Genomic DNA, 11020 nt, shown 5'->3' with positions numbered 1-11020 from the left:
GCTCCTCATAAGACTTGTTCTCCAGACCCCTCACCAGCCTCGTTGCCCTTCTCTAGACACGCTCCAGCACCTCAATTAAAATATACTTTAATAAAATCGTTCTTCACATGGTCCACATCAGACATTTTATTGTAATTCTTAGGGTAAGATCAAAATAAATTTCCTAACATCAAAATATATTAAAAATAAATATCATGTGTGTTAGTCTATGTAAAAAAATAATCAGTTAAAATAAGAAAATTCTGTTTATCATATCTTTAACTTTCCTTTTGAATAAATATGGGAAAACTTTTATGATTAGTGAGGTACATTAATACTTCTTTTCTCTTAGAGTAACTTAGAAGTGAATCAGAGAAAGGGATTTTCTTTTGAAACCCATTATCAATTACATTGTCTAATCTTTTAAGTTTTTAGATTATCCTTTTTTTTTGTTCCCAACACTACTGGAAAAATAAGTAATGCATTAAAATTTAGTATTTACATCTACAGGTCTTAAACGGTGTACGCTATTAATATATTAAGGCAACAAAATGAGCTGTCCTCCTGATTTTACTGTTGTCATCTACAGCATCGACAGGAATTGCTGTATCACAACGGAAGGTGCGTCAGATCAGTGACCCTGTTCAGCAGATTCTTATTCAGCTGCACAAAATTATCTTCATCACTCAAGTATGCATTACTGTTGCTTCTGACATTCTATACTTTTTAGTTATTTGCTGTTGTCAAAATGATGGTACTGCAAAGTGCTGCTAATTTAGTCACTGTTCTTTAAAAACAACAGAACTTGACATTTTTGCAGATGGCAGGATGCTTTAAAAATATATAATTTAAATAAAGACTAACCTTGAATATTAGTATGTGGAGGATGGCAATAATTGAGTCATATGAAAAAAATTCATTGGCTCACCTCAGAAAAATGGATTGTACAGTAAATTATTTTTACAACATTCTGTCATGCCAGCAATATGAATATTTTAAATGACTTAATATCATATACTGACATGGAGAGTACATAAAATGCTTTCCTCTATAGCAATAATTTCTAAATAACTTCTAAGTAATAATTTTTATTATCAATAAATAGTAATAATTTCTTGGGACTTCTAGTGCAATAGTTCAAATCCTGAATATGTTAAATATTTTGAAATGTTAGATCTTTTTCAAACTTCAGATATATTTTAAAATTAAGTTCAACTGTTTCATAGTGAAAGAGAGTTAAAGTTATTTCATGCTGATTCCAAAGCAAAAATGGAGCTGATATAAATCTGCATTGAACTCTCAACTAAAAATGTGATGGAAAACTTTTTATTCTCCAGAAAGATGGCTGCCATTCAGTTACTTGCGAAATTTGCTATTATTAAATCAACGTCTTTTTATTTTCCAAAATGAAGTGTTTATATTTGGAAAGTGATTTTTATCACCTCAGGGGATTTCAGATTGCTGAGCCAAATTTGTAAGTTTTTGTTTAGAACAGAATAGCATAACTGAATTTGGGTGTATTTTACATGTCTTTTTTTTTTTATTTTTTAAACTGTCAAGCTTATCAAAACAGGTAATACAGGAAATAAATTATCAGGGACAAAGAAAACAATTGTTATTTAAAATAATTGGAACTGATTGAATTTAATGCAAGAATGATCTCCTTCACCTGCTAACAGAAATGAGGCAGTTCAGTCTTTACATGCTATATTAGGAGTATGTCCAAGATGCTCATTAGTGAACCTACCCTTTCTGCTGAAGAAGGTTTTCTTAAGTGGCCTACTAATTAATGCAAGTTATCATAACATGGATGCCCAATAACTGAGAACTAACAGCAACTCAAAGACTCACTCAGAATTGACCACTGAAGCAGTAGTAACAACTTCGATGCTTTCAGTGTCAGTTGGTTTTGAAATGGGAAGGCAGAGAAACCAGGATCCATGCCTGTACTTGTTCACTGTGTACTATGTGCTTCTCTTGTACTTGTTTATGTTCTTACAAATCTAAGGTAGAATATTTTTTATAATACATAGCTGTTTTCTAAAACTCTGTTACATATTTCAGCTGACAATTCTAAACTGAAGTTTACAAGGGAGAGTTCTTGCCTGTTAGTTCTTGGCTGCCAGCAGCCTTCCCAATCCAGTTTCCATGGGAACAAGAGTCAGAGTGATCTCTGGAAAACAATGTAAGAGAAAGCTTTTAAAAAAGCATTATGTAAACCCTTGGCCTTATTTTTTTTTTTTTAACTGATTTGACATCTGATTTCATTAAAACAAAAGCTAAAATTGAACACTGGTGCCTGAGGCAACTCTGAGTTTCTCATACAGTGGACTTGTCCTTTACCACCTTTGCTTCAGAATATCCCAGTATGCCCATGACACATTAACTGCATGCAGTTCATTGCAGTGGCATGTAGCCTATAGAGTATCTTGCAGGCCTTTCCTAAGGCATCATTTTTTTTACTCACTTATAGGCTAAGCAACATTCAACATCTGACTTAAAGCATATGTGTAAGGCCTTATCTGCATGAAAAGAGAGTAGTATCTATCTGTAACAAAAAACTATATGCGACCAGCTGTCTGATGAAGTCTTTTATGCTTAGGATGTAACCTTGATCCCCGGTTTGCCAGAGCAAATCAGGACTCCGGTGAGGCCAATATAGCTGTTCCAGATTTATAGCCGTCTAAGAGCAGTAATTTGTTCCAATGGGAAAAAAATCTTTATAATGTGTACTGTGACAGTGTCTGAATGTGAATCTTTAGTGGTCAAACCTTCCTTGAGTAGTCAAAAAGCTTCCTGAATTCAATGGAGTGGCACTTTGTGAATTTACATCAGTGATGTGATTATAAACTCTATACTAAATGATAGAAAATCAGTTTTATAAACACTGTCTGCAGGTATAAGCAACTATACAGAAACAGCATAGGAGATCCTTCCAAAAGGGTAGTACATACCATAGAATTGTCATCAGACTGGGTTGGTGTCATTGCAGTGACCAACAGCTGAAGTTTTACGTTTACTGTTGGAGCATAAAAATGACTTTAAAGTCTCAAAGAGCAAAGGAAGAGACCTCCTTTGAACTGTCTATTGAAGACTTTAAAACACAATAAAGTGTGATTTGTGCTTTTCTTTTGTAAATATAGTTGAAAGATGTGTATTTTTTCAACCAAAAAATACAGGAGAAAAAGTATACAAAATCAGTTTTGCTTTATAGAGAAGTGAAATGTAAATTACCTCCCACAGGAAGCTTCTAGCAAAATAGACATTCTGAATTGTATTAAGATGTACATAAGGACCTTAAAAGAGCCTGTTGAAGCTGTGAGGAAGATTCACATTAATTTCTGCACACATTGAATGAAGGTCTAAGCTTCTTGAAGTTCCATTAATTTCAGATGGAGTGACTCATTATAGCCAACATGAAATCTAGTCCAACGTTCTATGGGCTTCATCTGTAGAAAAATGTCCCAAATACTAGCACTTTGATCAGGGAGGCAAATCCAGTATTACCTGTATTAGGCTTATTATAATGTTCTTTACCTTCAGGGCTAGAGGGACTGAGTAATGTGATATCCCAAGTCTAACAGAATGGGCAAACTAAGGAGCATTATTATAATATGCCATTAAATCAAGTCTTGTATTGTTGTTTATCGCTGTGCTATTAAACATCAGTGTTTATTTTTGCAGTGTAGCTACTTTTTTCAATAATGGTACTGCTGATTAGGTCATCTTTATGGGAGGTGTAACTGAGCAGTGAAAACATCTGTTTCTTTGTTTTGTATAGCTTCCTCCAGCTTTGCAATGCAACTTGAAAAGGAGAATCATTGAGAGATTCAAGAAGTCCCTCTTCAGTCAGCAGAGCAATCCTTGTAATCTGAAATCAGAAATGAAAAAGGTGTAGTACACCAATTACTACTTATGCTCAACTTTGTCACTTCTTCTATTTGAATTAAGCTATTGATACTTAATATCACAAAAATCTAAGTGTAAGATTCCATTTTTAAAAGGAAATTTTTAGATTGTTCTCTAGCCTTTATTTGGAAAGTACGGAGGCTTCTTAAGTAGAGCAGTTTCTACAGGTTGGTTTCAAGTTTGTGTCTGATCATTAGAATATTTTTTGTAAATGGAAGGGACCTGCTAGCTGCTAATATGCAAAACCAGACTTCATCTCATCAGAGCTCAGAAAGAGAAGAAGAAGGAAAATGTATCTTTTTGTAGCAAAGGCTAATAAAGATTATGTAAGCTCTTAATTTATGTAAGATCTTCTTAATTTACTATTAGTTTCCCATTATTATCCATGTTTTGGAATGTATTCCTACTAAAACTATGAATTTTAAGAAAGCACTGTCCCAGAGTGTCTTGAATATAGCATACCTTGTCCCATTATTGCATAGTGTGTCAGAAACGGTTTACAGTCATCAGTTTAAAAATACTGCAGATTTGCAGGAATGGCATGACTAAAGAACCATGCCTGCATGTTTTCCAATGACATGCTGGGCACTCTCCAACAGAGAAAGAGCTAATGACCAATGTCAGAATTTCTAAATGTTCCTTCAAAACTTCCTGAGAAGACTGTAGACAGCAGAGGATCTGAAAATGACATCCTCAGCATCTGTGTACTGTGGGAGACCGTGAAGCTAAGATATATCATTTTTTAACTGATGACAAAGCAGTTATTAGGTATGTTACTGTATCTAAAATTTGATAGCAAAGATAATTTCTTATCACTCACATAATTCCCCTGTGTAATCTAATTTGATTGTCACCTACTTGCACTGAATTGTGCAATCTTCCAAGTCATTGTTTGCTATGGAATGGACTGACCCCAAATGCTAAATCCTTCCTGTACTTTTGTAATAATCTGAGATGCTTAAGCTCCATGGAAGGTGGCTACTTAGTGTTTACATTGGTAGTACATTTGAAAGATAGTTAAGGATGCCTCTCTCTGAGCCATCGGTTTCATGCCAATTTGCTGTCCTGTAAATCAAGCTGGGATTCCTGTATTTAAGCCATAACACTAAATCTAAGGAAATATTTGCTAATTGTGTATTGAGTTGATGTTTTCAGGAAAGGATGCCCAAAAATATGATAAGAAAAAGGAAATGTTTATTATAAAATTAACCTAATTTTCAAATGCCCAGACATAAAGGAACCTATTTATTTATAAATTTATAAATGTTATCAAGTGTAAAATTGTGTTAGTTTCAAAACTATTGGATTTAAACCTGAAGAAAAGGGAAGAAATACACTATTAAAAAGTAAATGGTAGTAAATTGAAGATGTTTGAAATGCTGAATGCAATTCTGGATTTTTCTACCTTGAAGGAAATAGTTATAGAAACTATTAATAGAAAGCAACAACAAAAAGCGCAGTTAGAAGGAAGGAGAATTGATAAGCATCAGTGAATAAATGGTACATATTTTACCAAAATCACCACCATAAATGCATTGGATAACATGGATATAATTTGGCGGTAATAGGAAGAACCTAAATAGAGAAAAGAATTAGGTTGAACTCTTCCAGCAAGTGTTGTTATGAAGTTTTGCAATTTCTGCAAATAAAATTTAAAAAACATGGGTTTTTAACTATGCTGAATTAGAAAACCTAATTAGAATAACAGACGAAAAGATTCCTTCACTGATCAGTGGTGGGATAAAGGTCTTCCAACAACAGATATAGTTCTGTTTCTGTAACTGTAAAAGTCTGAACATGCTGCAGAAATGTATAACTGGAATTTCTCTCCTGCTCACAAAGATCTTTTCATGTCAGAGTTGTTACCAGTGGATATTTTCAAAGCTAGGTATTTTAAAGTTTATATAATCAAGTAGCTAAACTGCCTTTCAGGTTTCAGAAGTGCTGGGATCCCTCTAATGGGAATTATACCACTTGAATATGGACTAACAATTTCACTTGAAGCCCCGGTTTTGAAAACCAGAGTCATCGGCTGTTTCTCTCCTAGGTTCAAGGGAATACACTTCCCTGTTTGTTTTACACAAATATATAGTTTATGACATTTTATTCAGATAGTCTAAAGAACTCAGTGCTTTATACTGAGTGCAGATTGGCAGCTTGCAATGTTCAGTCAGTGTTTCTGGAGAGAAGAAGGTAGGACGTTCATAATTGCGTTCACCACTTTTTCATTAATCTAAAAAGTATTGAAATCTCCTTTGACTTCTGATTGCACTGGGAAACATAGGAAAGGGTAAACTGCCTCATAGAAGTCTGTAGTTTTGGCAAATGGGAAGGGTGGAGATTTCAGGTGTCTTCTGCTTTTTTCTCTTTTTTTTTTCTTCCCCAGCTGCTGCAAGGTTCTCCTGAATTGATTGAGCCCAACTTCTTCACAGCAGATTGGCATGTGGTACTTCTCTCTTCAGGTGGAAATATGTTGCTTCCAGATGATAGAAAAGGTAAAGAAAGCAATAAAACCTCTATGGTGGTGTATATATTTCTAATAAAGTGTATGGTATCAAAGCAGAAGGAATTGCTGCTCTAAGATCTGTCTTTAAGGACAGCAAAGTTAGGTTGACTATACTGATTTTCATTATCAGGGTTTTTTTTTGTTTGTTTGTTTTGTGTAATTCCTAGTAAGATATGCAGTTTACCACTGATGGAACATTCTACTGATTTAAGAGAGTGTACTTTGGAATTACAAAGAAATATCAAAGGTGCAAATAACACATGGTTAATCCATGAAAATCAATAGAAATGTTTGTAACTGAAAATATCCTACTTAGGATTTACCTGTCCTTGCACGTGATTTTTAAACAAACTCTGTTTAAACCCTATGTTGTTCTTCTGTCATGCTTGAAACAGTTATACTGGGATGATTTAATGACCTAGCTAGATCAAGCCCTACAAACTTGAGGAGAGAAATGCTACATGCTATACCACATCTATCTAGTGTAAAGTGTATACATATACTTTAGAAAATGAATAGTGTCAAATATACTTTGGACTAGTGATACTCAGAGTGACAAATCATGAACTCCATCTTTAATCAAACCTACCATCACTAGCATTATCCAGGGTGGGGAACTACTATTCCTAGTTCAGAGACTTGCTTCATCATATGTCTCTTTGTGCAATGGACATAAGGGAAATAACTTTTTGTGCAGCCTATATTTTGGGATTTGTGCCATTTCCATTCTCCTAAATACAGGAAAAGCTATGTCACAATGCATGGACTAGAGGACATAGTAGCATTAAAAACTGTGGTGCCAGAAAGAAGGGTGAGAAACTTTGGTTTTGCTGGCCTTTGTGTTGAAACTGGCATATCAGTTCCACAGCTTATTGCAAAAAGTGAAAATAATACTAGGTGTCAAGGCTGATACTTGAGTAGGAAATGAGTCCCTAACAATCACTTTAAATGTGAGCTTTATTTTGTTCCCAGAGACAACAATGCAATTTGATCTGATGTTCAGTATCTTTAATTTTTGAATCTCTCAACCTGCAAAGAATACCTTTGTCCTCACAAATTGCTGCTGGCTGTGTGCCCTTTCCACTATAAATTGTAAGTGGGGAAGAATAAGAAAGTTGCATTGCTGTGTTGTGTGACATTAAGTATTTAAAATATTTTCCATCAGTTAGAACTCTTTCATAATGTGATAACATTGCGTGTCTCAAATGTTCACATCATGCCATAAGATGCCTCCCACCTTTGCAGGGGGTCATTGTGGTCAGTGGAATAAGCTGCTGATAATCAAGCGTCTCTCTTGTCGTTATATTTGTACTGGAATTGCTAAGAAACTGATGAGGGAGCTTAAACCCCGAATTCAGTAGTATAACATTACTTGCCTTTTACTTGAAGGTATTGTTGGCACTTCTGACATAGCAGAAGGGATGACATATGAACAGTTGCAGGTAAGCTATAAATATACCTATATGTATTAATTTATTACTTTTAATAAAGATATTTTACTGAAATGAATTTCTTTTATCTTGTAGACTCTAATTGAAGAGGTTCTAGAGGAAAGTGGTTATTACAATTTCTCTTCTAACAGGTGAGTCTGTTCAATTTAAAAAGAAAAAGTTAATTATGATGTGCTAAACCCAAATGTATCATCTGTCTGTTTATGTGATTGCAATTTCACTTTAAACTTAGTGCAGTACATGGTCTATTATAATACATGGATGCATAGACTGGAAGAAATGTATGTGGGACATATTAGCTAATCTAAGCCCTTTTTTTTGGCCACATCTGTTTTCTTCACTCAGATGATAGTGGTAGCAGTTTGGCAGCAATTTCCTCACATTTTTCCCATATAAAATCACAGCTGAACAAAAGTTTTATTTAAATAGAAGTATATTTTATTATAATACTCTACCATTACAGGGTTAAAAGGATGAAGCTGACATATTTAGTAAAATGTTTGAGTACAGCACAACAAGCAGAATAAGTGGTTGCGAGCACAAAAGTGCAGGGGATGAAAAAAAAATTTAATGGTCTTTGAAACTAGGCAAATGCCTTGTCCTAGAGATGGTATATCTTTCCTGCAGGAAACCTTTGACGAACACAAGAAAGAAAATACATGAAAAATGTCCTTCTAGTCCACAACATAGGCTTAGCATTTCTCATTCTTTTCACCTGCTAGCCTGTTATTTATCATCTCAGATATTCTTTAGCGCAAAAAAAGTTCACTACTTCCATCAAGTAAGTCTGTTCTGTGTCTTTGCAGTAATCAGCATTTTAAAGCCTGGGGATCTGCAGTTAGGTTTTCTAAAACAAATAAACAAGCATATACCCCCTCCCCACCCAATACAGATATTAAGAGATTTTAAGAATTTATAGTTCCTGGTGCTTCAGTGATATTTTTCAGTAATCTATTATCTCTGCAAACTTTTCTGTATGGATTGACTCCAGCTTGAAAAGTTTCAAATGTTAGTCTGAATATTATTGTAGGCTACTCATTAAATTGGAATTCCAGCTTACAAGTGTCTTGCAGCTGCCAGCTGTAAATATTGAAAAATCATGATTCAGCACTCCCAAAATAAAATAATAATTCACTCTTTAAACCTTCAGGGTATACTTGAATCATGTTTACAAATCACTTTTGCAGCCATGAGGTCTAACAGATTTGTTTGTAAGTGTTTTCAAGTATTTTAAATTTTTGTCCTAATCACAAGCTCCCAAGATTTGGAGCTGTAGAAAAAAAACATCACACAACTTATGGAAAAAAAAAAAAAGAAAAAGGCTCTCATTTTTAACATCAAGATCTAGCAAGTCTTATAAATGTATTAATGTGTTGTAGTTGTATACGCATTTATCTCACAAACAGACTGGCAAAAAGCATCTTACTTCAGTTAACTGTAATGAAGCAGGTGTGTGCTGAATATGGACTTGAGTATTTTACACAAACTACTATAAAAATAAGCTATCTATTAATGGAAATCATAGAATCACAGAATATCTCAAGTTGAAGGGGCCCACAAGGATCATCGAGTCCAATTCCCTGCTCCTGGCAGGACTACTTAAAACTAAACCATATGATTAAGAGCGTTGTCCAGATGCTCCTTGAACTCTGACAGGCTTGGTGCTGTGACCATTTCCCTGGGGAGCCTGTTCCAGTGGCCGACCACCCTCTCAGTGAAGAACCTTTTCCTAATGTCCAATCTGAACTTCCCCTGACGCAGCTTCATCCCATTTCCTCATGTCCTATTGCTGTAAATGTAATCGCTGAAATGTAAAGGATGCTTAAAGATTGCAGGCAGATATGCTAGTGCTTTCAACATGTAACGTAGGAATGCCACAGAAATGCACGAGACTAACAGCAGTAAAATAATTAACATTCTATTTTTCCTGATTCATTCAGGACTACTTATTTTCCTGCTGTGCTGGAATTCCCTAGAGAGTAGTTGTTCTGTAGAATCTTAAGTTATTTTTCTACATTTTTGGAAATTTTATTTTAGAGGAGACATAAGAGAATATTCTTCATAGCCACACGGGATGACAGTGTAGTATAAGGTATTCTTCTCTATGCTATGTTTATCCTGCAGGAGGAAACAGGGGGAAAAGAGCAAGCAGTACATTTCCACACATACATAAAGTCTGGAGAAGGCCAGTGAATGCTCAGCATCCTTCTTCACATTGGTGGATGTGCTATGTATTTGATTTTCCCAGGAGCACAGGAAAATTGGAAGTCACATGGTGTTTCCCCTGAGTCATGCAACTTGTTCAGGAGCGCTGATAATATGTTATCCACAGTCGGTGCTGATTTGTGCTCTGTTCATTGGACTTGTAGCAAAGACAAAATTGATTTTGGAGTGGGTGAAAGGAATGGAGTGAAATCTCCTTATAAGTATGAATCTCCTTAGAAGTTTAGAAGTATGTTGTCTAGATTTGATTTTTTTTTCTTCTTGCTTAGAATTGTTAATGTGTGCATGTAACAGCTATTGTTGTAGACTTTGACCCACTCCACTGCATGTGTGTCACTCTAGCACGTCCTGGCTTTAGGTGGCAGATACAAGATATCCGTACTGCAACCCAGGTGTTGTTGATCTGTCACTAGCAACAATACGTGCCCTTGATTTTTCACTATGTTTTTGAATCCTATTACCTGCTGTGATGCATAATTATGTTTGGTTCCCCTGTCACCATTACATTACTTCTTTTCCAGACAAGGTTCAACTCCCAAAGAACTTACTATTTTTCCTTCTATTCTGGAAAATTGACAGACCATGCTTTGGCCTTGGCTGTCAAAAACATGTCTTTATTTCCAGAGGACTAGCCATGTTTTCTAAAGTCTGCTCTGCTCAATGCCATTCAGAGCTTTCGGAACTTAAACAATTTTTTTTTTTTTTTTTTTGCTTCTCACACTCTTTCCAAATAGCCAAACAGTCCAGTTTCGATGCTGTCCAGTATTGAATGATTTGTTTGGCTAGCAGACATGCATCATTAGGCTTTGCCTCAAACTCTCCAAAAAGCTTAAGCAGGCTAGAAGGACAAATCACTCTCCCAAGCTGCACTGCAAGTCACTTATCAGTGTCCACCATTATCTGGTTTTATTCCACCATGCAGAATTTGGTTTGCAGCCCTCAGAGCAACATC

The 11020-nt window shown here is 35.3% G+C and overlaps 1 protein-coding gene across 1 annotated transcript in view; it reads left to right on the top strand.

Annotated features, from left to right (window-relative positions):
* Positions 1-7980, top strand: part of LOC109279733 (serine/threonine-protein kinase Nek10-like) — a 62019-nt gene extending 54039 nt beyond the window's left edge. The window contains exons 10-14 of the mRNA XM_019474469.1: positions 569-669; positions 3761-3871; positions 6275-6383; positions 7784-7836; positions 7921-7980. Of these exons, the coding sequence (XP_019330014.1) occupies positions 569-669; positions 3761-3871; positions 6275-6383; positions 7784-7836; positions 7921-7980 (434 nt within the window). The remainder of the gene's footprint in view (positions 1-568; positions 670-3760; positions 3872-6274; positions 6384-7783; positions 7837-7920) is intronic.
* The last annotated feature ends 3040 nt before the right edge of the window (positions 7981-11020 follow it).

This window comes from Aptenodytes forsteri, unplaced genomic scaffold, assembly GCF_000699145.1.
Source record: "Aptenodytes forsteri isolate BGI_AS27 unplaced genomic scaffold, ASM69914v1 Scaffold9, whole genome shotgun sequence".
NCBI lineage: Eukaryota > Metazoa > Chordata > Aves > Sphenisciformes > Spheniscidae > Aptenodytes > Aptenodytes forsteri.
The sequence above is the reverse complement of the archived record's forward strand: the minus strand, read 5'-3'. Positions and strand labels throughout refer to the sequence as shown.